This window comes from Cricetulus griseus (genome assembly GCF_003668045.3).
Source record: "Cricetulus griseus strain 17A/GY chromosome 1 unlocalized genomic scaffold, alternate assembly CriGri-PICRH-1.0 chr1_0, whole genome shotgun sequence".
Taxonomy (NCBI): domain Eukaryota; kingdom Metazoa; phylum Chordata; class Mammalia; order Rodentia; family Cricetidae; genus Cricetulus; species Cricetulus griseus.
The window spans coordinates 141,492,801-141,520,025 of record NW_023276806.1 but is presented as its reverse complement, the minus strand read 5'-3'; the positions used below and the strand labels follow the sequence as shown (position 1 = coordinate 141,520,025).

At 36.1% G+C, this 27,225-nt stretch overlaps 1 protein-coding gene and 1 long non-coding RNA gene across 5 annotated transcripts in view; one reads left to right on the top strand and one right to left on the bottom strand.

The window, feature by feature from the left end:
• LOC118239554 overlaps positions 1-20,288 on the top strand; it is a 56,556-nt gene extending 36,268 nt beyond the window's left edge. Inside the window, exons 2-7 of one of the 4 annotated variants that reach the window (XR_004771999.1) lie at positions 368-395; positions 3,159-3,318; positions 6,519-6,706; positions 13,306-13,534; positions 16,066-16,139; positions 17,955-20,288. This is a non-coding gene — a long non-coding RNA (uncharacterized LOC118239554). Of the gene's footprint in view, positions 1-361; positions 396-3,158; positions 3,319-6,518; positions 6,707-13,305; positions 13,535-16,065; positions 16,140-17,954 lie in introns of all 4 variants that reach the window. The other 3 variants (XR_004772001.1, XR_004772000.1, XR_004771998.1) reach the window with 3 other exon arrangements.
• Positions 1-27,225, bottom strand: part of Trhde (thyrotropin releasing hormone degrading enzyme) — a 353,366-nt gene that overhangs the window by 137,103 nt on the left and 189,038 nt on the right. The window contains exon 6 of the mRNA XM_035451580.1: positions 13,255-13,392. Coding sequence (XP_035307471.1) covers positions 13,255-13,392 — 138 coding nt within the window. The remainder of the gene's footprint in view (positions 1-13,254; positions 13,393-27,225) is intronic.

Genomic DNA, 27,225 nt, shown 5'->3' with positions numbered 1-27,225 from the left:
AAATGGATCTCACCTGTATCTTCATGTAATACACTCTGTATGGTATCTTCAGTGTTCTGTCTTCTACTTCATAATTATATCTTTAGCTTTTCTGTGTCAATTAAATTTGTTTTTGACAATTTTGACATATTTGGCCAGCATGTAGTACCATCCATTTCTAGGAATCCTAGTCAGTTTTTAAATCTTCTCACACATTGCTCATTTTCTCAACTTATTAATGCACTGTCTAATCTTTATGTAGTATATGCATTGCCTTACATATGTATGATTTATTCTGTTGTCAGTTGTTTCTGGAGCATGTTATAGGAATGTATTTCTTTGTAATATTTTTTTTAATGATAAACTATTGTTTTTCTTTGAGATTCAGTTCCAGGACTCTGAGATGTCATATGAAGGTAAGTTTTTCTAGAAAGGATTTATATTCGTTCTGAATGGTATATAGGGGCATCTTGGGACACAACAAGCATTTTAAATTAAATCTTGACCTGGGGTTTACAATGCACTAAGGCAGGCTTCATTTGAGCTCCAACAGTAGTTGAAGCTTGCTTGGAGTTGAAATTTTCCAGAAGGTTTTTTCTTCCCTTTCTTACCTGCTGTCAAAGTTTACAAAAGAGTTTCTTTGGGATCTCTTAAGGATGGAGGTTTATTTCTGGGTCATTTCATGCTAAAGTTCAGGTCTTTAAGGCCCTGACTTTGCAGGAGTCCTCCCCGTTAATCTTCTCACCTTCGGCTTCGTCATCTTTTTCTGCCTATGTGAAACACTGAAAACTATTCTCAAATTCTCTTGCTTGGGAAAAATGACCTTAAGACAAAAGTCAGCTCCAGTGACTATACCAAAAAAAATCTAACTCTTCCTTAAATGCAAAAAAAAAATATGATGGATAAAAATCAGAGTCAAGCCTTCTAGTACTTCTGTGAAGGAGGGAAAAAGAAAAGAAAGAGATTCTGTGTTTTAGAAGCAGGAAAAACATCAAGTTGGTTTCTGTGCCACCAGGAACTAAGTAGCTAGCAACATAACAATAAAGGATAGAGATAACATGTAGACCCTCTGTAACCTCCTGAGCAGGCTATCAAGTGGCCCTTAGTCTCTCCTGAAAGAATGCATGAAAAAGGAAATCTGCAAAAGCGTGTCCAAGTTTCACTTTTAATGTTTTGAGGGAGAAGGCTTATTTCCCTTACAATAACAACAAAAACGACTTGGTAAAGGAATTGATTTTGTTGCACCACTAGAATTTTATGTACACCAGGGGACATGGACCTGTTTGAAGCAGAAACTCTGAGTCTTACATCTTTGTTAGGAGAGTTTGTTTGGTCCTTTGTAAGTACAATTATTAAAGACAGAAGTAGATAAACTTTGGACTCACATTTTGACAGATTCTAAGAAAAGACACCCAAGTAATAAGACAGGAGTGCCTAGTTCTTTTGAATTTTAAATACAACATGTGACTTTGGTCTGGTGGTTTGAATGAAAATGGTCCCCATAGACATAGGGGGGAGTACTATGGCCTTGTTGAAGTAGGTGTGGCCTTGTTGAAGTAAGTGTGGCCTTCTTAGAGAAAGTGTGTCACTGGGGGTGGGCTTTGAGGTTTCAGAAGCTCAAGCAAGGCCAATCTCACTCACTCCACATGCTACCTGCCAACCTAGCTGCAGAACTCTCAGCTCCTTCTCCAGCACTATATCTGCCTGTATTCCACCATGCTTCCCATCATGATAATAATGAACCAATCCTCTAGTACTATAAGCTAGCCTCAAATAAATGCTTTCCTTATTAAAAGCTGCTGTGATCATGGTGTCTGTTCATTGCAATAGAAATCCTCACTAAGACAGTTGGTAATCTGGGGTTGTAAAGATGGCCTACAGTATATCAATAAGTCATGTGTGGTTAATTAAAATCAGACATGTGGCTATACTAAATAAAAACCTCTATTAGGTATACACACAGTATACTACCGCACATGCAGGTAAAACACTCCTACATAAAATACAACAAATAAACCTAAATAAATGAAAACTATCTGATGTGAATGTGGTGTGATAAACCTATAATCCCAGGACTCCAGAGTCAGAGACGGGGGAATCTCAAGTTTGAAGCCAGTTTGGGTTTAATAGGGAGCTGAGGACAGTCTGAGTTCAAACTGAGACCCCATCTCAAAGAAATCTACCAATGAGAGGACATAATCACTCACAAATATTCTACAGTAAAATAAGGTTCAACCTCATCCTGTTCATGTGCCTTCTCTTGTTTTCAGTAAGCAAACTTCTAGCAGGGGATGGGTCATTATTCTGAATTTGCTACAAATGCTCTCTTTGTAATATTGAGGCTCATCCTTCCTTGTTTTTCCCATCCTTCCTTCCTTCCTTCCTCCTTCCCTCCCTCCCTCTCTCCCTCCTACCCTCACTCTCTCCCTTCCACCCTCACTCTCTCCCTCCCTCCCTCCCTCCCTCCCTTCCTGCCTTCCTTCCTTCCTTCCTTCCTTCCTTCCTTCCTTCCTTCCTTCCTTCCTTCCTTCCTTTGTGTGTCTTTTGGTCAGTAGAAAAACTGATCCAAACAATGGACCTTGCTTCTTTAGCCATCAAACTTTGCTGCCACCCCCACCCCCCACCTTCCAGCTACACTAGAACCCCCTCATACTGAAAACAATCTAGGTACAAGAATATCTTTCCTTTTCTAAATGTAGTCCAAAGAAACACACACTAGCTTCTTTCTGCTTCTTTTTAGTTTTCATCTTTTGCAATTTCTTTCTCAATATTCTCTAAAAGACAAGTTGAGATTCATAAACCGCCTAACTAAATGACCTTGGGCTGTTACCTAGAGCCTCATTGCTTCCTGAGATGTACTGTAGCAGCCTCCTAGCTTAATGGGATCACAGCCCACATACGGTTGCAGGGTGAGCACATTATAGAAATGAAATACTCTTTTATAGCTCCATTTATACTAATTGAAATGTTTTCTATCCTTAATTATAAGTGTTGGTAGAAACTGGCATAGATGAGCCAATGCAAGAGTCATTCAAATTGGGCTTTTTTCCATAAGCAGCACACTGAAGAACTGTAGTTGACACCCAAAGCAGCAGACATAGCTCACACAGTGAGTATCTGCAAAACTCACCCTGATCTGTCCCTAAGCTTTTAAACCTGTGATCACCACTCTTTCACAGAGACAGCACAGAAAAGACCAGAACAAAGCCCAAGCCAACAGTGCCCCTTCCAAAACATTTCAGCGGAGTGAAAAAGAAGCTGTGTGCAGCAGGTGGATTCAAAAGCAGAAATATAAATCATTAGTAACTACAAACCAATGTGACACAAGAAGTGCAAAGGGTAAGCGTTGTAATTTAAAAAAGCATCACAAGAGAGAATGACACCATGTAACAAGGTTCAAGCAGAGGGTTTTTTATTAGGGAAAGGGATCATAAAAAGGAGAAAGGGAAGAAGTGGCATTCCGGGGATAAGAGCAGCAGAAGAGAGGAAAGAGGGGCAGAGAGAAAGGGGGGAAAGGGGAGGGAATGGGAGGGGGAGAGGAGGAGAGGGAAGGGAGGAGAGAAAGAGAGGAGGATGGGAAGTGGGCAGGGGAACATAGTGAATAGACACAGGAGGTGCTCTTAGTGGCTGAAGCTGAGGGTGTATCCTGTCAGAACCCCAAGGACAGGGTAGTACAGATGCCTGGATACTAACAGTAAGTCTCCTTCGAATGAAATTACCCTGACAGTTACACCATTGCATAACCTGCTGCCTAATTTCATCAAGTTCATACTTCTTTGTTTCAATTTTACCATTTAAATGGCAAATAAGAAAGGAACCTCTAATAGGCAGAAGTGTAAGTAAAATACAGAAATAAGATGTCTTAAGTATTTGGATTTATTTTTATAAGAAAGAAAGAAAAAACACATTCAAGCAGTGATGAATCAGTCAAACACATGTGTGAAAGAAACATTCCTTCCATCAGCCAAATGTATAAATTATTAATTTACCAGGGAGTGGTAAGGGCATTTAGCAAAAAAGTCAATGAAAAGTGCCTCTTCATACTATGCATATTTTCTTTCCAAGGTCATAAAAGGCAGACATGTTAAAACCATCCCTGGCCCAGCACGAAGGCAAAGATAGAGCTCAGAGAAAATCAAGTGTCTTCTGTAGGGAAATTCTTTTGATGACTTGTCACAGATGAGTGGCAGACCCTTCAGAGACTGACATGAATTAGCTTTAGATTGTTCTAATCTTGCCTAAGAAGCAAGACTTTTGCTCACTTTGCCATTCATACTTCTGTGTTTAAGGCAAAAGGAGAAACTGGGTTACTCATGCATCAATGTGTGACTGCAAAATTAATTTCCAAAACCTATGAATTTTTATCCCAATGCCTATTATGCACTATGAAGTAAGATCAGAGGGAATTTCTTGAGTAGTCCTCCAATTTGGTTAGCTAATTTGAGAGCATACTTTCTATTTTATTCTTAAATACTATCAAAGAATAAATTTTTTTCTGTGGCTCATATTGAAATACTTAATTCCCTTTTATGTCAAGAAGTTCTTTCTGATATTGACTGAGATGGCTTCCAGTAATTTGAGGACATTTGTCTTACTTTGACCTTGATGTTGACAGAGAAGTGGTGAGCAAGCTAGCTGTAATGACCATTTATATGGTAGAGACAAGTATGTAGTCATCACTTAACCCTCTAGCCTCCAGGGTCATATGTATGTCTGTAGCCTGTTCTGACAGATTCTATCTTTAAATGCTTCTAAATCAACTCTCTCTCTCTCTCTCTCTCTCTCTCTCTCTCTCTCTCTCTCTCTCTCTCTCTCTCCTCTGCTTATTTTTCATCATCTCTTGAGCTTGTTCACATTTTAATGAGATCCTAACCACTGATAATTGTTTCTCAGATTTCATAACCCTCCTTTTATCTGTATGTCAATATGTTGTTTACTTTAAAATATTAGTTTACCTGATTGCTGTGTCTGCAAAGATGATGAGATCAGTTGTGTTTCCTACTGAAGCAATATCACAATAGAAAAGTACAATAATAGAATGAGAAGATCCTGAGTTAGAATTGAGATGCGAATTTCCACTCTAACACCCAGGAGCCTTACACACCCTGAATTCTCCAGGCTTTCTGCTTGCTCTTATGGTAATACTATTTCCCTTGAGGAGTGAGAGATTAAGGAATAAAATGGGTGGTTCCAGTCAGTCCCTCAAAGAACAACTGATGGTACCATTAGCTATTATTGAACTCTGTGAAACTAAAGGTCCAACTGTTTTACTGAAATGATCACTGGTATAGTCAGTGTACATCCAAGCCACTATCCAGCACGAATGAATGTGCCAAAGAGGTCAACACAGTAGCTCATTTGATTCATGTGTAGTAATATTAGTTGACTAAGAATAAAGAAAGTAAAGTTAGGAGGGAGAATCTGTTTGAAAAGTGAGAAGTGGAAAGATTTCTTCAACAAAAGAATAACTGTGCCTGAGGCAGGAGAATGAGGAGAATGAGCAAGAGCCAAGCTGTCAGAGGGGTCTCACGACCCCAGCACAGTAAGACAATGTGAGCCCTAGCAAGTCAGGTTATGTGAACCCCATATAGACCATGTGAGCCCCATTACAGTCCAGTCACATGAGCCCCAGGTCAGTCAGACCATGAGTCCTAGTACAGTCAGACCTTGTGAGACCCAATCCATCAGAGAAGAGAATGACTGGCCAACTCAAACTCCCCTCCCCCTCAGAAATTCTCATGTTATTGTAACTGAAACTCCTTAAGGAGGCTTCTATTTTCCCAATTCCAATAAACAAATGATAGCTTTACCTTTGAAATGCCACAATAATATTTCCACTCTTTTACTTTATTCTTGAGATAGGGCCTCACTGCATAAATCTAGCTTGCCTGAAACTGCTAAATATACCAGTTTGGCCTTGAACTTCCAGTAATCTTTCTCTCTCTCAGCTTCCTCCCCAGTGCTGAGATTGCAAATACGGCCACTGTGGCTTCGTTGACAATGTGTTTAATTTAACTCAACAGATACCTACCCAGTGCCAATTATGTAGAAATAGTATACTAATTAGTAAAAATTTACTAGGGGAGACATAGATGTCTCACTTCATAAAGTTCATGTTGAAATGGGTGAGATAGACAAAGAATACTGGGCAAGTGTGGAACATATTTGAAAGTAACTAACATAATCGGGGCAAAATAAGTGGATTTCAATACAGAAGCGGATGGAAAACAAGCATGAGGGCATCATTTTGTGGAGCTTTCTTTTAGAAAGTGAAATGTAAGCAAAGCTTCCCTGGAGAACAATCTGGACACTCTTGGGAAGACAACATTAAAATGGAAAGAATTAGCAGCTCTTTTGTATGAGAGTTTGGTAGAGCAGGGGCATCACCAAAGGGAGGACAGAAATGATCAGTCAGAGGCAAAAGCAAATAGTCCTGTTTGGCTCTGACAGTATAGAGTGAGTGAGTAGGGACTGGGAGGGCCCTGTGCACCATTAGAACAACATTGTCTCTCACTCTTATTTTTGTTGGGTCTTCATAGGATTTCCAGTGAAGAAGTGGACACCATCTGACTTGGTTCTAGAATCGTCTCTCATGTTCCATGTTCCATCAAAGAACATGACTGCCAAAATGTGACAGTGATTCGGACAAATATGTCACACGGATGATGGTGACAAGTCAGATTTTTGGATAGAGTAGACATCAGAAGTGGGACTTCAGAAAATGTGGGTAAGAGGGCTGAGTGGTGGCCTAAGAAACTTAAGTTGCCACTGTGTAGAAACTGTTCACACCACTACCATTTTTGAGATATAGTTGTTTGTATGGTATCTTGTAGATAATAGCCCAGAATTAGAACTTATAATTATCTCAAATATTGTCTTACCCACTTGCTTGACCCTTTGTGGACACGTAAATAAGCATCAATGTTCAACATGAGTAGAGATACATACATTCCAAGATTTCCATAGAAATAAATGATGGCACGCATATGAAGCAGTTCACAAAAGTTCTATGTGTTTAGAAGCTCATTAAAGGGCATGCATGACTTCCCACTACAGTTATTCTTACTATAACTATTATCTTATTTTCCTGTTCTTTGTATCTACTAGAATACAGTTTTTTTCTTTGAATTAGAAACAAGATTGTTTTACATGTCAATCCCAGTTCCCACTCCCTCCCCTCCTCCCCTACCTCCCTCCAACACCCTACCTATCACATATCCTTTCTGCACCCCAGGGAGGGGGAGGCCTTCCATAGGGGGTCATAAGAGTCTATCATATCCTTTGGGATAGGGCCTAGGCCCACCCCCCGTGTGTCTTGGCTCAGAGAGTATCCCTCTATGTGGATTGGGCTCCCAAGGTCCATACCTATGGTAGGGATAAGTACTGAACTACTACAGGAGGTCCTGTAGATTTCCGAGGTTTCAGTTTTAGGAGAAGACATAGGTTTCCTCCTACAGAAGGGATCCTAGGTACATGCTCACTGTATTCACTGAGAACACAGTGGGCAAGTTCCTAGATACCAAAGGATGATACATAAAAATGGATGCTTGGCCTTTTATCTGTCAAGGGATGTCAGAGCCATAAACATATTTTGTCAAATTCTAGTTGTAGAATATATTAGCAAAATCTCACAAATTGAATTTCTCTTACCATTCCCTTTACAAAAATTGAGGTCACTATGACTATCACAGATTTTTCTCTATTTGATGAATCTTTAATTTTTATTTTATGTAATATATGTTTAATCTTCAAAATTAGACAGTTCATATAAGAGTTTCTGAAAACGTTCCTGCTTTTAAAGGATCCTATTTAAAATGCTGAAGTCATCCTCCAATTTGCTCTTCTCTTGAAGCTTGCTGCAGTTCCCTCCACCTTGGCATCATATGTAAATTTAATGAGTATTCACTCACTTTCATCATCCAGGTCACTGGGTCATTGATTCTCATTTCCCTGTGTGCTTTTAGAGCAAAGATGCTGTCTCAATCTATCTCCCAAAGCCTTTCTTGTCTCTGCATAGTATCTCACAACTTTTTGTCACATGTTTTACAATAAAAAGCTTCTTAATTTTCCAATTATAAACTAACTTGTTATTTCATTACATCTACATTTTTATAATACCACAGTTATCAGTTTTTCTGTTCTAAAACTGTGATTTAAGGAAGTCTTTTTGTGTTTGCTTGCTTGCTTGCTTGTTTTAATACTAGCCTGGGGACTACCTGTAAAATCTATTTCTTTGAAGATCTTCCATCTTCAAACTCAACTCCATAAACATAAGTATGTGATCTACTAGTTATGCCCTTGATTTCTCTATAACTTCCTATTCTCTTGTTATATAATTCTCTGCAAATTATTTAAAGTGCAATGAAATTATAATTTAAGAAGGATAAGAATAAATGTCGGAATAATTAGTGTAACATAAACAATAAAAACCCAGAGACAAATATTGGGGTTCAAGCTGAAGATCAGAAAAGCAAAACAGCCAAGCCAGTAGCTCTTACCTGTACCAAGCTGAAATGGCAATCATGTCTCCATGAATCTTCAGAGACAATGCTCACCCTCTCTGGAAACTAAATCTCACATGAGACCCTTTGTTTCTTCCTTTTATACCTCCCTAGTGCTAGGATTAAAGACATGAACTCTGTTATTCTTTGACTGATTCACTCTTGCAGCCCTGGGTGGCCTTATACTCACAGAGATCCATTTGCCTGTCTCCTGAGTCCTGGCATTAAAGATGTATGCCACCACTGCCTGGCCTAATAGGCTAGCTAGCATAGCTTCTGGGATTAAAGGTATGTATCCCCAGTGTCTGGCTCTAAGGCTGTGGCTAGTTTTGCATTTTGATCTCCAGGGGCTTTATTAAATCATTGCCAATATATCATCACAAATTAGGATATTATTAAATGAATAATTATATAGGAGGCAAAGAAATGGAAATGCAATGGGGACTGACTGTTGACAAAGGTCAGTGTTGACTAGCAACAGATCTTCAGGGAGGAAACCACAGAAAGAACAAATTCTTTAAATTAAATGATACGTATAATAACTCCAAAATGTCTACTGTTTACAATTCCTGTCTCTATTCTAAATTGTCCCGATCAAGCTAATCAGTTTGATCTCTACTATATCTATAGGGACAGTATTGAAAGTGTGATATATCATCTTTTAACAACTCAGGATCTTCTCTGCCTGCTGTATTCAATAGAAGTTCCTCGTGACAGAAGGGCTTTATGGCTGCTTACCCAACTTGCCCAACTTGAAGGTCTACTACCTTAAACCTTTGCTCTTCATATGTTTCCTTCATGCCTTCCGTAATTTCCATGATATTCCACTACTTAGCTTTCTCTACATGATGAGTTTCCTGCCAGCTCCACTGCAGCAGAAGATAAGCTACTGGCCTAGACTGGCCAGTCAGAATATCACATCCCTGTGGACACAGTGATTAGTCAGTCAAATTACGTCACTTAACTGAAATAAAGCAGAGCTTTTGGAGGGACAGACTCATGTTCTGTCTGGAAATAAGGAATTCTCCTTAATGTATATTGAGATCACAATAGTGACACCTGACTAGACTAACCTAGACAGATACCACCTGTGTAAAACATCAAATAGATAGTGACCAAGCTAAGTAACTGAAGAAAAGTTGATTTCTGATGATGTGGTTCATATATCTCACTAAACAATTCTAAAATTAGTACTACACCTCAGATCTATTGATAAATTTTTCCAACTGTTTATATTGTTTCACTCGGGTTTCTTCATTTAAAATGTAAACATTTACATGCCACTACACTCATTTATTTCTGTGATCTTTCCCCATTATGTCTTACTATTATTATCCACAGCATGCTGTGGAAAGTACCCAGCACATAGGCAAAGACTTGGCCACTTATCTTGTCCAAAAATCTTGGAATTATCTGAAGCAGCCAAGCTTTTTACGCAAATACAATAATGATTATTGAGAGCTCTGAAACCTGACTTTCCTGGAAACATATCCCTGAATTTACTATCATTGTCTTATCTTTAAAATGACAATCATATTAATAAAATCCTCATGTGACTATAAGAATTAAAATGAAAGGTGATAAAATGTTGTCACATTGCCTAGCACAGACTATCAAAAAACATTAACCATTATTATTCATTTGTACTCCTCAGGAGTGTGGTCCCTGGTAGGTTTTCCATGAAGCAGTGGATGACACCATGCCTTAGTACAGATGGGGATAACAAATTGGACTCACTTAATTTAAAAATACACACACAAATAAATAAACAAATAGGGAGGGCATGATTTTAGAAGGAAGATATCAGGAGGGTTCCTTATAAGATTTGGAGATGGCAGGTGATGAATGGAGATGATCAAGATCTATTGTATCACTTATGAAAAATTCAGAGACCAAATGAATATAATTTTATAAAGGCTGCAATAGGCCTATTCTCCTTTAGCCAATAAAACATTCATAGACATAGTTTTGAAGTCTAAAAACAAATTTAGTTCTAACTTTACAATTTTTTAATGTGAGAATGTTTTTGATTGCATGTATGACGGTACGCCACATGCATGACATGCCTGTAGTGACCAGAAGAGAGTATCAGAGGGCCTGGTAATAGAGTTATAAAAAGTTTTGAGCCACCATGTGGATGCTAGGAATCCAAAACCCAGGCTGCTGGGAAAGCAACCAATGCTCTTAACCCCTTCATTTCCACAAAGTTCATTCTATATAGGTAACAAAAACTCAGAAACACAAATTTAAAATACCATGTCTAATAGCCTGTAATGTGAAATACTCAGAGATAAACCTGTAAGATGGTATGAAAGATTGCTATTATCTATGCAGCAGAGAGAACAGGATGAGGACCTGACAGAATTGAGTCGGAGTCCACTATGTCTGTTAAAGCAGTATTGTTAAGATATCAATTCCCCAGATTGTTTTATCAATACAACACAGTCCTAACAATTCCAATGTAAGTTTTGTAGGAATTAACAAACTCATTTCTGTGGAAATGCAAAAGATCAGGAAGGACTGAAGAACCTTAAAAGAAAGCCATCTGGAAGAGTGACATGGTCTTATTTCGTGATTAAATTACAAAGAAACAACATCAAGCAAGACCGTGTGGTGCCAGAGCCAAATAAGAATATATATGAGTGCAACAGAATAAGAAATAAAGAAACCAATCTACACATATATGACTCTGTTTCTCAGCACTGTGCAAAGGCAACTCAAGGAAGAAAAGACTGACTATAGTTTAGGCATTTCATCTTAATTGAAACATTCTCTCTGGTAGGGTGGAGAAAAGCTAATGCAATTTGCAAGTCTGGGGAAACTGATGCTGGAAACTTGGAAAGTTACAAGACTCACAAGGACCCACCCTGAGTTGCACACACAGAGAGTAGATGGGGCATGGAGACTGCAGATAGCAAAGATGCCTGATTTTATGCAGAGAGCTAGGGACAGTAATATTTCCAATAGCCAAACCCAGAAACAGCTCACATATTTAGTGATATGAACAAATTGTTGGCATACCTATAAATTGTTAACGTGTATGTATCTTGAGATAAGTATAGTGAATGAAAGAAGGAAAATTAGTGCATATATACATATATATTGTTTCTATAAAACTATCAAAAATGCAAACTAATTCATAGTAAAGATGATCTGAGTGGATAAGGCAGGATTTTAAATGGGCTTGAGAAGCATGTATACTGATGTATATATTCTTCTCTTGATTACCATGGCATTCTCACTGCCTACATGTGTTGGAATCTATTAGACTGTACCTTCTAAACAGTCACAGTTTATCATACAACAATGGCACTTTTCAAATATCAGAGCAAAGGCGACATTTTTACTGATGTTTGAAACTTAATGATATACAGCTGGTAAAACGTTCATCAGAAACGATCTCAATGGTAGTTCTGAGAACCTCAACACAGGTGGCTGATTTTTCATATCAGCAAACTGGCATGACTCCTTGCCAAAATGTAAAGAGAGCAGAAGGAAAATCACCATATATTCAGATGTACTACTGTTTCTATTGTTAGCCTCCTTTAATCATCTTGACACTGCAAATCTATGAAATAAGGATTAGGATTACCATATAAAGGTACATTGGATCAGAATATTGTCGTGATTTTAATCATGCTAAAGTAAAACTAGTATTTACAAACAGCCTTTTAGAGCCAAGTTTGGAATGTCTTAATAAAGTATTTTTGAGATTATATTTAAATTTTACTACCATTAAATAAATTAAATATATAGCAAGCTAAACATAGCCCAAACCCATTACATATAAAATTAATATACAAATGACAAATATGTTATGAGCCTACATGATATCACTCCTAAAAAAAACAAAAACTCTAGCCCTGGTCAAATGCAATGACATTTTTTTTTCTTAACAAAACATCATTATATACTATTGCCTTCCTTTCTAATTATTATTCATTTAGGGAGCCATTACTGAACAGAAAACCAAGTGTCTACATTAGCCTAATCAGCATTCCAAGGACTTCTGATGCTTTTTTTATTTCTACTTACCACAAATAAATATATTTATAGACAAGATAACTACCCACATTTTACTATCAGGTGACTACTATATGTCAAGGCTAATACATACATTTCACATAAAAATTAAATCAAGGGGCAGAGATATAAGGATAAATCCTAATCCTTGTGACAGTGAAAAAACTGAAATGTACCTTAAACGTTATAACTAGTCACTGATTCAAAGTTTTTCTCACTCATTCAAAAGCTGGTTTCTATTTACTTTGCCATATCATCCATGAAACATGCCCAGTTCCCCAAAACTCTTTCAAAACTATTAAATAATAATAATCATTATTATATGATAACAATTATTATTAGATGTATGTGTTCTATCAGTACACAGACTAATTTGCATCAGCCAATCAAGTATTTAAAGGGCACTAGCAGAAGGAATTTGTCACTAGTTAGGTCAACGTTCTTAATACTAAAAACTGACATTTACATAAGACCATTTGTACAGCAATTTCAAACGAAGTTCCCAAACATTTATTCATTAATACTTAGACTATTTCCACGCAGTGTTTGGCAAACACTCATTTCCATTTTGCTCATTTATAAAGCAAATTCCTATCCTTGGGATGACAAGAACTTAGCAACTCCTTTCCTACCTACAATCCATTTTCATTTGCTAGAAATAACAGAAAAAATATAAAACTTCTCGCATGAAATAAGCTGTCTATCCCAATAGTGAAATAGCTCCTTGGCATGTGTCTTTTTTCTACCCCACCTTTTTATATGCGATCCAGTCGAACACTCTGTCAATATCTGTTGCCCGTAGCACTTCCTGTGATACCGGATGGGAACTGGCTAAGCCGTCAAGCAGCATCACTTCATGCAGAACATCTGTCAGAAATCTCTGCTTTTCCTGTAATACAGTAGATGGGATAATATTATAGGTGATTCATGGTTATGGCAGAATCTACCAGACAACGTGAACAGCATTGTGTCACTTAACCGACGGTGCTCATCAGTCTTCCATGGTGAGACTCACATCTAAAGGAAACTCGGTAAATAAAATAGACCCTTAGGATACTATAAAATAAAGACAGTTGATTTAAACATAACATGAAACAAAATCAATAGGCTACTGTAAGCCCCGAGTAATAAAAACAGCCGACTGTTTTATCAGTGCATAAAGTAAGTCTGAAGAGTGGACACATATGACAATGATAAGATACAGGCTTATTTGTGTGTTCTACAGTGTGTAGACAAAAATTCCAGTCTCCAATAACATTTTTATGTCAGGTCAATGCAAGAATCCTATCTATTTAAACCACTATCCCTAGCCTCATTAGAACAAGTTAACCTGTCTCCCTACTTCTTCATCCCACCACACAGATTCACAACACTTAGTAAAATCATTGCTTATATCCAACTAGGGTGCATGTAGATGTACACACAAATTTAGATTAAAGGCCATAATGCAGAGTTCACTCAGTCTTAATTATCCATCACCATGAAGTATTGAAAACCACCAGAATCAGGAAACTTCTATTCACCTCATGTGGTATTTCTCTAATAAAAGCAGACCTGTTGCTTTAAAAATGAACTGTAAAGAACAGAACTTTTTTGCTTTGTTTTGTTTTAAGTCTGCTTTAAGAAAAACACATTTTGGATTCTGTTTTTAAAAAATGCTGCCAGCTATTAGTCCTCCCGGCCACCTGCCTTCACTGATGGAGGAAGGGAAGGAAAAATGAGTCTCAAAAGATAACAAGCCTAAATAACCCCCTGGATAGCTAAGAACTGTGGAGTATCATTACTGAGATTAAAGACTCCAATGCTTAAATTGCTCTGCCTAATTCTGAACTCAGTCCTACAGTCCGTTCATTTTGAGAAATCAGATAAACACTGTGTAATTTTGGATTGAGTTGTAATTTCCAGCTGAGAGTACTGAAATCCTCAGAATTAAAGAAATGGAAACAAAGAAGGAATATGCCTTAGGAAGAAAAGTTAGCTGAGCAGACGTGTGTGTGTTCATTTGTTCAAATCTATTTTTGAAAAAATGGTTCGGTTCTTCTTCACTAGATCAATGAATTAGCCCACTGAATCAGTTATTTAATTAACTATATATATAAAACTATATTCATAAGATTAACTATAGAAGAAGGGAATTTTCTAGTAGTTTTTAAATTGTCTACTGTTCATATCTCTAGTGTATTTAGCTATCTTGTGTTCTAACATGTTTAAATGATTGTCTATTACCCATCAAAGAACATTACATAGCAAAGACCAGTGCAACCTTGCTCCCAGTCCCAGAAGGCTGATCTGACCCTGTAAGACCCACAGATAGAGAGTTCAAACTCCACCTGAACTGAGTGATAAATGCCATATAAATCAAGTGCATATTTTCTCTCAAATTAATTTCCACTTCACAGCAAAAACATACCATTGAACCTGTTGATTTTAATTCTGGGACAGAGGGTTGTCCATTAAAAGAAAGAATAAAACCTTAAAGAAATAACGAAGACAAAGAAAATCATTTGGCAGTTCCACAATAAACCCATAAATTTTGTGATTAAGCAGCTTAGATTTTCAGTCATTCAAATTTAAAATACATGTTAAGATTATCTGATATTAGACTAGAAGTAAAAAATCATAAAATGAATATTTCTCTTTCAATTTGACCAATGAATGCTTTCACTTTTCAGAAAGTTTCAATTAAAGATATGATGTCATTCAGAAGACAAAAATCACATCAAATTCTTCAGAGTGTTGATTGTTACAGACATGTAAAATGAGGTTAAAGTGCTTATTTGAATCATAATTTTTAATCTTTAGCAACAATAAATACATATTGACATCAATGTTAAAATTGAATGAAGAATCCTTTGCTAGAGCTGTGAGGGTTAAGTGTCATAAACAGATTTTAACAGTGAAATCTAAACTCAATTTGAAAGAAGAAATATTGATGATAAAGAACTATGTATCAATTATATATGATACATTACTTCATGCTTCTGGAGGTTAGCAAAACTAAATCTTTGTTTATTTACTCTAACTTCAATCACCATTATTTAATTTTAGTATGGGTAGATCATTGGTGAATGATTTATCTTCTACCTTGTTGAAAATGATATTAAACCATGGAAGAAAAGATTTGTGTGCCAAATAGATTGGGACCTGTGTTCCTGGTAGGGGAGCACATACAGGGCACAGAGGACAGAATACATTAAATTGATGAGGAAAAAAGAAAAGAAAATTCTAGCCAGAGAGAAATTCCATTTGACAATACTACAAACAGCTCACAGGAGAAAGGGCACTGTAGGTTTTTTGTTTTGTTTTGTTTTGTTTTGTTTTAAATAAACACCTGCATCACTACAAAGTAAAAAACTATCTAGCTAACACCTATATTATTATCAAGACCAACAGCCTCTACAGTAAATATAGCCATTTTACCTAGTATTAGTTAATTTCCTACCATTTATCTGGAGCTATGAATGTTAAAAACTGAAGTAAAAGAAGTCATTTGTATAATATCAGATAAGAGATAAAATAAAATTGTTGGCCATAGTGAATGAAATAATTTTTTATTTTATAGATTAAAGTTGCCAAAGTCATTTTTAGGGAATCTATACAATAATTGACTTATATTTGAGGACCTACTTTAAAGAGGTAAGAAATAATATGACCTTTAAATATTTAATTAGAATGTGTGTGTATGTCTGTGTTGTGGGGTGTCTGTATAGTATACTCACAGTGAATATGCAACAACTCATTTTTATTCTATTCCCATATTTAAGGCTGGTATTATTTGTAACCTACCACTTTTAAAAGTTAGCACATAAAGGAAGATGGGGCACTTTAAAATCTAAAGAACTTCATTGTTAACAATAATCACAAATTCCACAGCCTTAATGTAGATATTACTTGGAGTTGTTACATGTATGTCTTCTTTTCAACAGTTACAGTAATATAAAATGTCATTTTTCCGTGTGTGTGTGTGTGTGTGTGTGTGTGTGTGTGTGTGTGTGTGTGTGATATGGACTTGAGAAATTTACAAAGACATTTCAGAAAAATAAATAATGGGTAACTGCAGAATTGTTCATGAAAACTACACAGCCATTATTTTACTTGCCCATTTATTTCCTCAACAAATGTCTGTTGAATTCCCACTTTACGCTAGATATCATACTGCATTTGTGAAATGAATGGATGATTACATCTTGAACTTTCTAATCTTGAACTCAAGAATAGAAAACTACTACAATAGGCAGATACACACCGAAACTATTATAGTACAATGGGTGCTATAAAACTGAGAGGATGAAATGATTAATTGGTTCAGGAAGGTTTAACAGAAGAAACAGCATCCAAGTAAGTGGCTGGTAGATGAGAGGGGAAGCCGCTAAAAAGGGGCAAATCCAGGGCAGAGTAAACACGCAACAAAAAAAGCCATACCACTCAAATTCTCAATTAGCAGGTTGAGGAGTTGGTATTAATAAATGGGTGGTAACAAGCATCATGGCCTAATAAATGTAGTGCCGTTGCTGTGGTATACAAGATGGCTAATAGAGCCAAGAGACAGGAAGAGACCACTATCCTAAGAGAACTAGTGGGAATGATGTACTAGGACAATTCGTTGCTGAAGGAGAGCTGGACTGGGGACATATTTAAAACATTTCCCATGCTTTGAAATAGCTATGTGGCTTTTAGCATAATGGGACTTAAAAGGAAAAGTTGAAGACTATTGACAGAAAAGTTGGGAAAATGCAGTTTGGAGAACATACTTTTAAAACATCAGTTTTATACATGGTGGAGAAAAGTGCCTATGAGTATGCACAAAGAGTCTTGCAAACAACTGCAACTAAGGACCTGGGTCTAAGAGAAAGGACTAATTTATCTTTTGACAGTACATAGTAGTTGTTAAATAATATGAACAGAGCCTCAGAATTCACTTCTAAAATCATTTATGTAACATCAGCAGCACACAGATTCCTTTTTGGCTGTGTATGTGAAGGAAGTTAAGAATTCTTAACACATCATTAGATATCTAGGAAATTATAGTCATTAGTACTCCAAAGTGGCTTCTGACTGGACATGTCCTGTCTAAGGGGTTAGATGAGAAGATGTCTCTCTGGACACGGTTGCTGAGTATAGACTGTCAAGAATTAAAGTCAAAGCTATTAGCAACTTCTTATGAAAGGCTGAAGAATGTTAATAGGGTGCAGTATTAGTCACATGCTTTGAATGTGTCACCAGAAAGAAAAAAAAAAAACAGAGGAAGGAAAAGCAGAGAGAAATGTCTGAGTACAGATCAGAGAATTGTGCATCAGACAAACAACAAGGAAGATGAGGGTCAAGGCTAAGACAACTCAAGTAGTGTCGAAATATTCATAAGCTGAGAAAACTAGAAAAAAAATCTCAAGGCAGACTCAATTATCCCCTAGTAAGTGGATCTAAACATAATTGATCTTTTGAAATTCTCAGGAGAAAAGGCTACCTGGTGAATGCAAAGTTGACACAAGAGTCCTACACTGGAGGTGAACACCTGCCTTTCACTGGTCATACAATCTTGTGAGACCACACACACTTTTGAGACCGCAGCATTCTCGTTATTCCCATGTGCAGTTGTGAAAATTGAGTGAGTGAATTAGCTCTGTATATATTTGTGAAGTACCTGCTGGATCCCAGATGGCATTCCTAGTTCTGAGGAAAGACAGAGCAATGGATTCTACATTCAAAGACTTCATCGTAGTAGAAAGAGGGGCCAAGATGAAAGCAGGTATTAAAACACAACCTGTTATATGTGAATACAGAAATGGGCTCAGGAAACAGAGTGACTGCACTGAGAAGGCTGTGATTTCTTATGCCCTGGGGAGGCAGGAAAAGTTTCTATGCAAGAGTTTAAATTGAATTTTTAAGAATTATTTCAGGATTCAAGGAATAAATGACAGTAAAGGACATTTGGGACAAAGGGGAATTTGTGAAAAGTCAAGGAAAGATTTCAGCATATGTCTTGGAGTGTCCTATAGAGAGGTGTTCATGGTGAAGGTTAGGAAGCAAATCCCAAGTGATGACAGAGAGGCACACAAGATCAAAATCATGAAGGACTCTTAGAAGCTGCAATTACATGACATTGTGGGACCTGCACTATGGCAAGTCTGGAGAGTACTGAGTTGCTGGATTAGAGCAATGAGCAACAAAAAAGAGTAAGGGAAATTTTTGCACAACTGAGAAGCACACAATATGGGCTTTGTCTTTGTGACCACAAAATACTATGCCAATTATTTCCATGAAATTTATCCTCATTCTCTGATAAGCAATGTTGGTCAAATAAAATATTAATTTTGAAATCCCATGTGTAAATTAGCTGTAGACATAAACAAAACAATGGCACGGAGGTACATATAAAATATAATATCTAAATATGTTCAAACATTTCACTTTTATGCTATGGGATGGACTTTCTGCAAGCTGTGAATATGTTTTACTCTCATTGGTTAATTAAGAAGCTGCTTTGGTCTATAGAAAGTCAGAATAAGGGTAGGCAAGACAGCCAAATGGAGATACAAGAAGAAAGAAGGGTGGAGTCAAGGAGAGAGACTCAAGCTAGCCACCAGAGGAACAAGACATGCTAGAGGACAGCTAAAGCCATGAAGCATTATGGTAAAATGTAAATTAATAGAAATGGTTAATTTAGTTATAAGAGCTAGTTAGTGAGAAGCCTAAGCAATAGGTTGAACATTCTGTAATTAATATAAGCTTTTGGTGTGATTATTTGGGACCAGGCCGGTCCAGAAGAAAGAAAAACTTTGCCTCCATTTACACTTTTATGCTAATTTTATCCATTTATATAAAGCAGCTCCCTTTTCCAATTTTTAATGTTCACAGTACTCTTTTTCATGGAGATAAGCATTTTCTAGCCTTTGGATTCAATCCAATGAGAATATCTACTTCAAATGATAAAAGTAGTACAATGCAATTCCATATATTTACTGCCTGCTTCATGGAAGGTGCTGTGTTATGCCCTGGAGAAATATAACAGAGACACAGTTAACACCTCCCAGTCATGCATTTTACAGCATGGAAGACAAATATCAATATAAATGGTTGATATCCTACAATGATACAGTATTAATGGGTTAGAGTATTATAGGAATGGAAAGTAGAGTGCAAGTTATAAGTAAAATTGACTTTAATATCTGTGACCATGCTGTCTCATTTATAACTATCATGTAGAGAAGAAATAAGATATATCACATTTTTACAAGTCTGGAACATGAGCTCCCACATGGGCTTCTAACATTCCACACATTAACCAAAACCCCACATGAGTCAACATTAACCTGAAACCATTGCTTTATAAAAAGACTTAATGAGGACTACTAGCAAACCTAGCATTGCAGCTAGACATTTTATCCCTGTTTTTAATGACCTATTCAAAACATGAGCAAACTTAAAAGCAGATGAGTAAGATCAGTAATTCAAACAGTAAAAGTAAATATGCTGGAGGAAAATAACATCTTATACACATGAAATGGCTAACATTGAAGCTGTCACATTTTATAAATTTATAACACAATGTCCTCTTTGTGAAAATTGGAAATTATTTGAACTTGATATCTTATAACACTGAAATAAATTTCTATGCTTTATGTCATCATTCTGCTTTTCATAGTTTTAAGAGTATACTAAGCTTTCTATTTGAAAGAACTAGACATATTTGTAAAAATTGTATCACCATTTAACTGAGTAGTTAATTTGTACCCACTGCCAAGTCATTTGATAGACAGAATAAAAATAAAGAGCTAGTGGGAACAAATGTTCTCATGTAGCAATGTACTTCAAAATTAACATTTCGAAAGCTGGTATTTAAAATCACCCAAAATGATAATAACCATTTCCATGTGCTGCTTGTTAAAGCATCTTGCTTGTATTAAAGTCAAACCTGTACAAGCACACACACATATATATATATATATATATATATATATATATATATATATATCAGGAGTTGAAGAATAATTTAAAAAGTAATCACCATCAATGCCTACAATGAAAGAAGCACTCAACTGAAACTTTTAGCTCCATATTTGTTTACATAACCTTCTATAGAATGCACTGCATGCATATGAGGCTCCAGGTAGCTCTCTATTGATGGAATATTAGTTGGTGATTTTGCATAGACCTTTCAACAAGTAATTGAAATTCTATGTTCAGTGTATTTTCTACTATCAACCACATTTTCCCCATTGAAAAACCACACTCATTCCCCAAGACAGCTTAACCAATGAATATACTAAAAGTGAAGTTATATTTCCATAAAAAATGTCTTTCAAGATTTTAGAAACCTCTCAAAATCCTAGATAAATGTTAGCACATGTCTTTATGAGCGATGATACTCTCAAACATGACTAACTCACAGGAAGTGAGTTAAATTGTGACTCTCCAGAGAATGCATCCTCAACTGCCTGATATCTTGTTTTAACATCCAGGCTGAATGTGTCATGTTTCATATTACTCAAGGCTAGATGTGGCCAAGGGGAAAAGTCAAGATGTGACGTAAAATGTGCTGAATTGTATATAACCAAACTGTGAATCATCTGCAGTTGTGCCCGTGAACTATTAAGATACAGCAATATTGGCAAGCACATCCTGTAATCCCAGCACTTGGGAAATACTGTCAGACCACTTGAGAGTTTAAGGCCAGCATTAGCTATATAGTGAGTTAAAAACTACAGATTAACAGTTAGTGAAAATAGAGGCCATGATCTTTTATTTTCAATTTGAAGCCTAAATATCTTTCATTAAACCATAAACCATAACCTTCCTGTTCTTGTTCATCCCTTACATCTCATGTTAACATCAAAATTTAACAACACAAACACTATATAGATTACTACTCTTTAAACTTTCATACTTTAGAAATCTAAATTATCTTTAAAAAATCCAATGTCCTGCTATAAATCAGTCACTAAAGTTAGACTCCAGTAAATTGAAAAAGCAGTTACCTATGTTCTAACTTCAAAAGGGAAGAAATGTCACAGTCACAATCAGATCAAACCAAAAGCTAAAACCTAATCATATAAGTAATTTAAGGTTTAACATCTAAAATTCAGAATCTTCTGGTCTCCATATGATCTAACCAGCTCCATTTCCCCTGCTTTGCTGTCCATAACACACATAGCTTATCTATAACACCAGTCAGCTCCAACAAACACCTACTTCCTTGGCAGTCTTCTCATGATAGTGGTTTCACTAATATCCTGATCGCTCTACTGCAATTGAGAGGAAACCTTCACCAATGGCCTCCTCTGACCTCTTTTCGGGTATCCCAGCCCTAACCTGGGAACAGAGGGCTCAAAGAGACTGGATGGACAACCAGGCAGCCGTCTGCATATATGTTATAGTTGGATAGTTTGGTCTTCCTGTGGGACTCCTAACAGTGGGGGCAGGGACTGTTTCTGACTCTTTTGCCTTCTTTTGGGACCCTTTTCCTCATAATGGATTGCCTTGTGGAAGCCTTAATATGAGGGGAGGTACCTAGTCTTACTGCAATATGAAACGCCATGTTTTGTTGATATCTGAGAGAGGCCTGCCCTTTTCTGAATAGAGATGAAGGAGGAGTGGTACAAAGGGGAGGTGGGAGAAGGGACTGGGAAGAGAAGATGGGGGGAAATAATAATAATAATAATAATAATAATAATAATAATAATAATAGGAGGAGGAAGAAGAAAGAAGGAAGAAGAAGAAGAAGAAGAAGAAGAAGAAGAAGAAGAAGAAGAAGAAGAAGAAGAAGAAGAAGAAGCCAGCATTATTGAGTACATTTCTGAGAAGTGTTTTCTACACTGCAGCCGAGAGGAAGTCAACTCTGAACATCTTGTGCAGGAAGCTGAACTCAATAATGTGGCATAGAAAAGCAGGTATTGCTGATGTTGAAGAGGCCATGATCTTGAAGGAGAGTAGAAAGGGATATATGGGAGGGCTTAATGCAAGAAAACAGAAGGGAGAAATGTTATAAGTATAATCTCAAAACTAAAATTTAAAGTAATTGTATTTGAAACATTAAAAAAAATACAGATTATATTATAAACCTGTCTGGATTCCCCCAAGCATATGTTACCATCACTCATATTTTCATTAATTATACTAATCCAGAGTATTACAGAATAGTTCTGAGTAAGCTTCCAATGTTAGCGATGGTAACAATTTGTGAACGTGTTGTCTAATATTTTTTATTCTAATAGTCTATCTACTTCACTATGATTAGTCTCCATATGCTCTATGATGTCATATAAGCCTCTCTAAACATGAATGTCTGGATTTCTTGTCATCTTTCCCTGTTTTCTATCAAACAGGCAAGCATTGTAGCTTCAGTCAAATCCAATCTATTTCTAACTTCAGCATCCTCTCATAGTTCAATAAATGAGCTCACAATACAATGAGAATCTGTTATAGTATCTCATCAATTCTCTGTTGACTTATAATTCACAGTTGCCTGTTAAGTTCAGACACACTTTTATTATTGAATACCACATACATGTGACAGAGTTAAATGATGAAAATTACAGTGGAATAAAAGTCTCTACCCTGAAGAAGCATGCTGTCTGGTAAGGAAGATTTACTTCCTATCTGTTGTGAGTTGGCATCAACTCATTCCTACTCTACTGGAGTGTCCCATCCTTTGGGACCCTTCATAAATTTCAAATCTAGTCTAGCATGTTGAAGAAAGAAACTTTGCCAACATAAAAGGTACTTTCTCTACTATGTTTTAACAGTCCTGTCAATACTTTGGCCATGAAAAATATTTTCCATTATGCTTAATTTTTTGATGAACCAGAAAGACATGTCAATAAAATCAAACATGTCAATCAAATTCAAAAAAGAACAGCTGTTTCTCAAATTTGTTATAAATATTTGTCAATATTTTTAGATATAAATAGCGGGTATATTGAGATGTTTTAAGGTTTGATTGACATATTGTAATTAAGGACATATATAGATATGGGTATAAATATAATGTATATTAGGTATATATTTTAAGTATACTTTATTTCTGTTTGAATTATAATGGGAAAATTTCTCTGCATTCAAGTCTGGAGTAACTTTAAAGATGAGCTAATCAACTCCCAGACCTTATTAACAGAAATAGTAACTATTTTTATTTTAATTTGTGAAATAAATAATCAGCTAAGTCTGTAACAATATTCTTACTGATTATATCGATGTATTTTTAATGGCAGATTTTTGCCATTTGGGTCCAGTATTTAGGGATATACATGGTCAGTTTGTTGATAACTTAACCTCAGAAAAACTGCACTATTCTGAAAGCAGTAGAATTTATGTTCCCAGTGAAAATAAAGTTTGATAGACTTCAAAGCTTAATAAGTATCAAACAACTTCAGAACACAGGGTCCTAAGAGCCCATATGCTTAATCAAATCAGATAATATCCACAATACACCCACTGTGTAGTTGGCAAAGTTTCTTTCTTCAACATGCTAGACTAGAAATACATTTTAGAGCAAAAATACTCAAGTATTAGCATCCCAAAGTCATTCAAAATGGAAAGTATATATTCAAATGTTATATACAGTAATCTCCTGCTCTTGCTAATATCTTGTTATGTGATTCACAATAGATCTCATCAGAAAACCAGTTTTGGACCTTAAAAATAGTATCATTATACTTCAGTGACTAGTAGTAAGAGAAACATTGGTAAAAACAAATGACAGCTTAAATAATAACTCTTCACACTATCTTCACATAAATTATTCAATCCCATTCTTAGAAACTATAAGTATAACATTACTTTGGTAAGAAATGTTTTAGCTGGTGGAAGAGATTTGTGAGGCCAGGAGTCTATCACTACTTAATCCTCATTGGAACACCCACTATTCCTAATAGAGAAACAAGCAAAAATATCACCCAGTAAAGCTTTATTATTGTGAAAGTTGAACAAGGCAATCTAGGCTAATCCTTGGAAATCTTTCATATTTTCGGCAAGCAGAAGGTAAACTTAACAGTTGGCAAGTAAACAAAATATATTATCTTGTTTGAAGTCAAATTATTTTTAGTCGTGATAACTAATATGACCTGTCAGCTCACCAAAGATATCAAAAATTTACAGAAAATTCCCTTGTTTTTTTTTTTTGAAGGGAAGACAATAAATAAACTTTGCATAGAAAGAGTTTTAGATTTCAAGTATTCATTATCTGGACTACATCACATTCCAGGTACTTAAAACTAGAACAGTAGAGAGTATGCATGGGAAATGAAGACCATCAGCATCACATTTTGCTCAGAAGAGACAACTAATCTAACGAATTTAATCAGAAAATTGAAAGAATGTATCATGTTTAAATCAAAGTATATCACCTTCAATATAGGACACAAAGGAAAGAGAAAAGCAATTCTTGCTTGCTTTTGAAAAAAATTATTTTAAAATGCATGCCATCCTTCCAGGCAAAATTGACAAGTTTAGAGAAAATCAAGATTCAGAAGCAGAGAGAAATCTGACATCTAAATGAAGCAGTCATTGTAGCAAAATAAATCTCAACCATTAAAAAGACTCATAAGACATTTAAAATAAAAGTGATTGTGAATAATTAAATGTTCTTCTTGTTCTGTGATTTGGCTAAAACCTTGAGGCATATGGAGCTTATTTTATTTTCAGAACATATGTATGAATATTAGTAGTCTGGAAAAGGTAACAGCTCTGTAGTTTGAGCTACTCTGCAAACAAAGGCACTGCTTAACAGCAATATGGTTGGTCAGATAGAGGGAAAAATTACACATACTGAAACTGATATGCAGATGACAAAACAAGGCATCTATGTATGTGAAATACTGTTACGTAGCAGTTCCAAACTAACATTCACGTGAGGTTTATTCCATAGAATTTCCACAGTACATGGTTCCGTTCAGGTTGGTAAGTAAACCTTGTTAAATCCTAAACTGAAATAAATAGAACAAATGAAATGCACGAATGAATAGGAAGATAAGAAGTGGCATGGACACAGCCAACTAATTCATATGAAATTATCTAGCTACTTTACTTTACATTAGCAGCCCTGAAGAAGAGCATCATTGAACTATAAATAAAATCTGCAGACAATTAAATAAAATGATTAAAGAAATTAATTGGACACAGGTGTTCTTGGAGCAGGTTCTGAGACTAAAGATACGAGCCGTAGAATCTTCATGTTTTAAAGACAATTAAGCTGACCAAAATAGGACTCTAATTGGTAACATTTTCTAGCATCAGTCCTCAGAAAAGATAAAAAAGGTAAGGATATACCATTTTTCCAGTGGGGACTATTTAAAGTTATGAATGATAGAACCAGGGAGGGTATTCCTGAATTGTGTCAAAGAATGTCCTACCAAATTTCATTGTATGTAGAGTCCCCTGCAAACCAGAAAAAAATAGTGATACAGTTCACTGATACACCTTTAAAAATAAAACAGAAAAGATGAACACTCTCAGCCTAGCAGAATGTCTTACACTACCTCATAGGCCATTAAATATGCCAAGTGTTTGGTACACTCAGTACTTTTTCTAATCATACACATTGTTACAGCCATGAGAATTTTAAAGCAGGCAGTATACAAACTGATATCAAATTATTCAATATTTTCTTTCACAAAATATTCTTCTATACATTTTTTCAACTTGATTACTTGCACATGCAATTTTGTTGTTTCTGAAATTCTTGTATAGCAACATCTGGACCCTACTTAAAGCAACCTGATGGAAGATGGGAGAAGCCTCAAAAATGTGAGGGGTTGATAAAGCCTCTCCTGGCTCCCAAATAAGCTGTGCTGTAACTTCTCCTTTAGTTGCACTCTGAGGCCCCAGCTTTAGTTGTGTTTGGAGTAAAAGCTGTGATAAGCAAATGCTTTTTACATAGAAAATTATGAATATTACCAGATTTTATATATTTTTATGCTATAGAAAAATAATTTTTTAACCAGAGAATACCAGCTGAAATAGTGGTATAATCATCTATGATCAATACTATGTACTTCAGAATAACAATGCCTACCAGGATAGCTCAGGGTAAGCTTTTGCAATATGGTTTTGTTGTTGTTTATCTAAGTAAGCTGGAATATTCTTTTTTATAGCTGACCCTTCTTTTAAAGAATGAAAAGAGTAACTGCAATACTGCTAACCATAAGAAAAAAAAAACTTTCACTATACTAGGCTTCAGAGGAAGTTGGTGGCTTTGTCCTAGACAGTGTCTAACCCTGTAAAATTTGTATTGGTTTTGAAATTCATAAGGAAATGTTCAAAGCCCTTGGCAATGTGCAAATCTGAACAAGTTCTTCAGCAGAAACGTGTTATTCCCTAGGTAATGCTCATTTATCTTTGATCTCTAGGTTTAAGGTACAAAAACCTGAAACAATTTCTTTCTCTGGATAAAATGGCTTTGTTTTTTACAAAATTATCCATTAAGAACACTATGAAATTCTTCATTTGCAGTTTTGTCTTAAAGTTTAACATCCACAAAGGAAAATATAAGGCAGATCTCTGGAAGATCTCTCAGATACTCCCTAAATAGACAGGCATGGGTGTGTGGCCATACTGAAAAACACCCAGCTTCTTATATGCTCTTTTATCTATAACTGTGTTAGTGAGTGAAAGCTGCAAGCTAAACACCACACACACATTCACACACACACACACACACACACACACACACACACACACACACACACCCCTTGGTAACACAGAAGTTCCTCCAAAGCGCCAATCACCC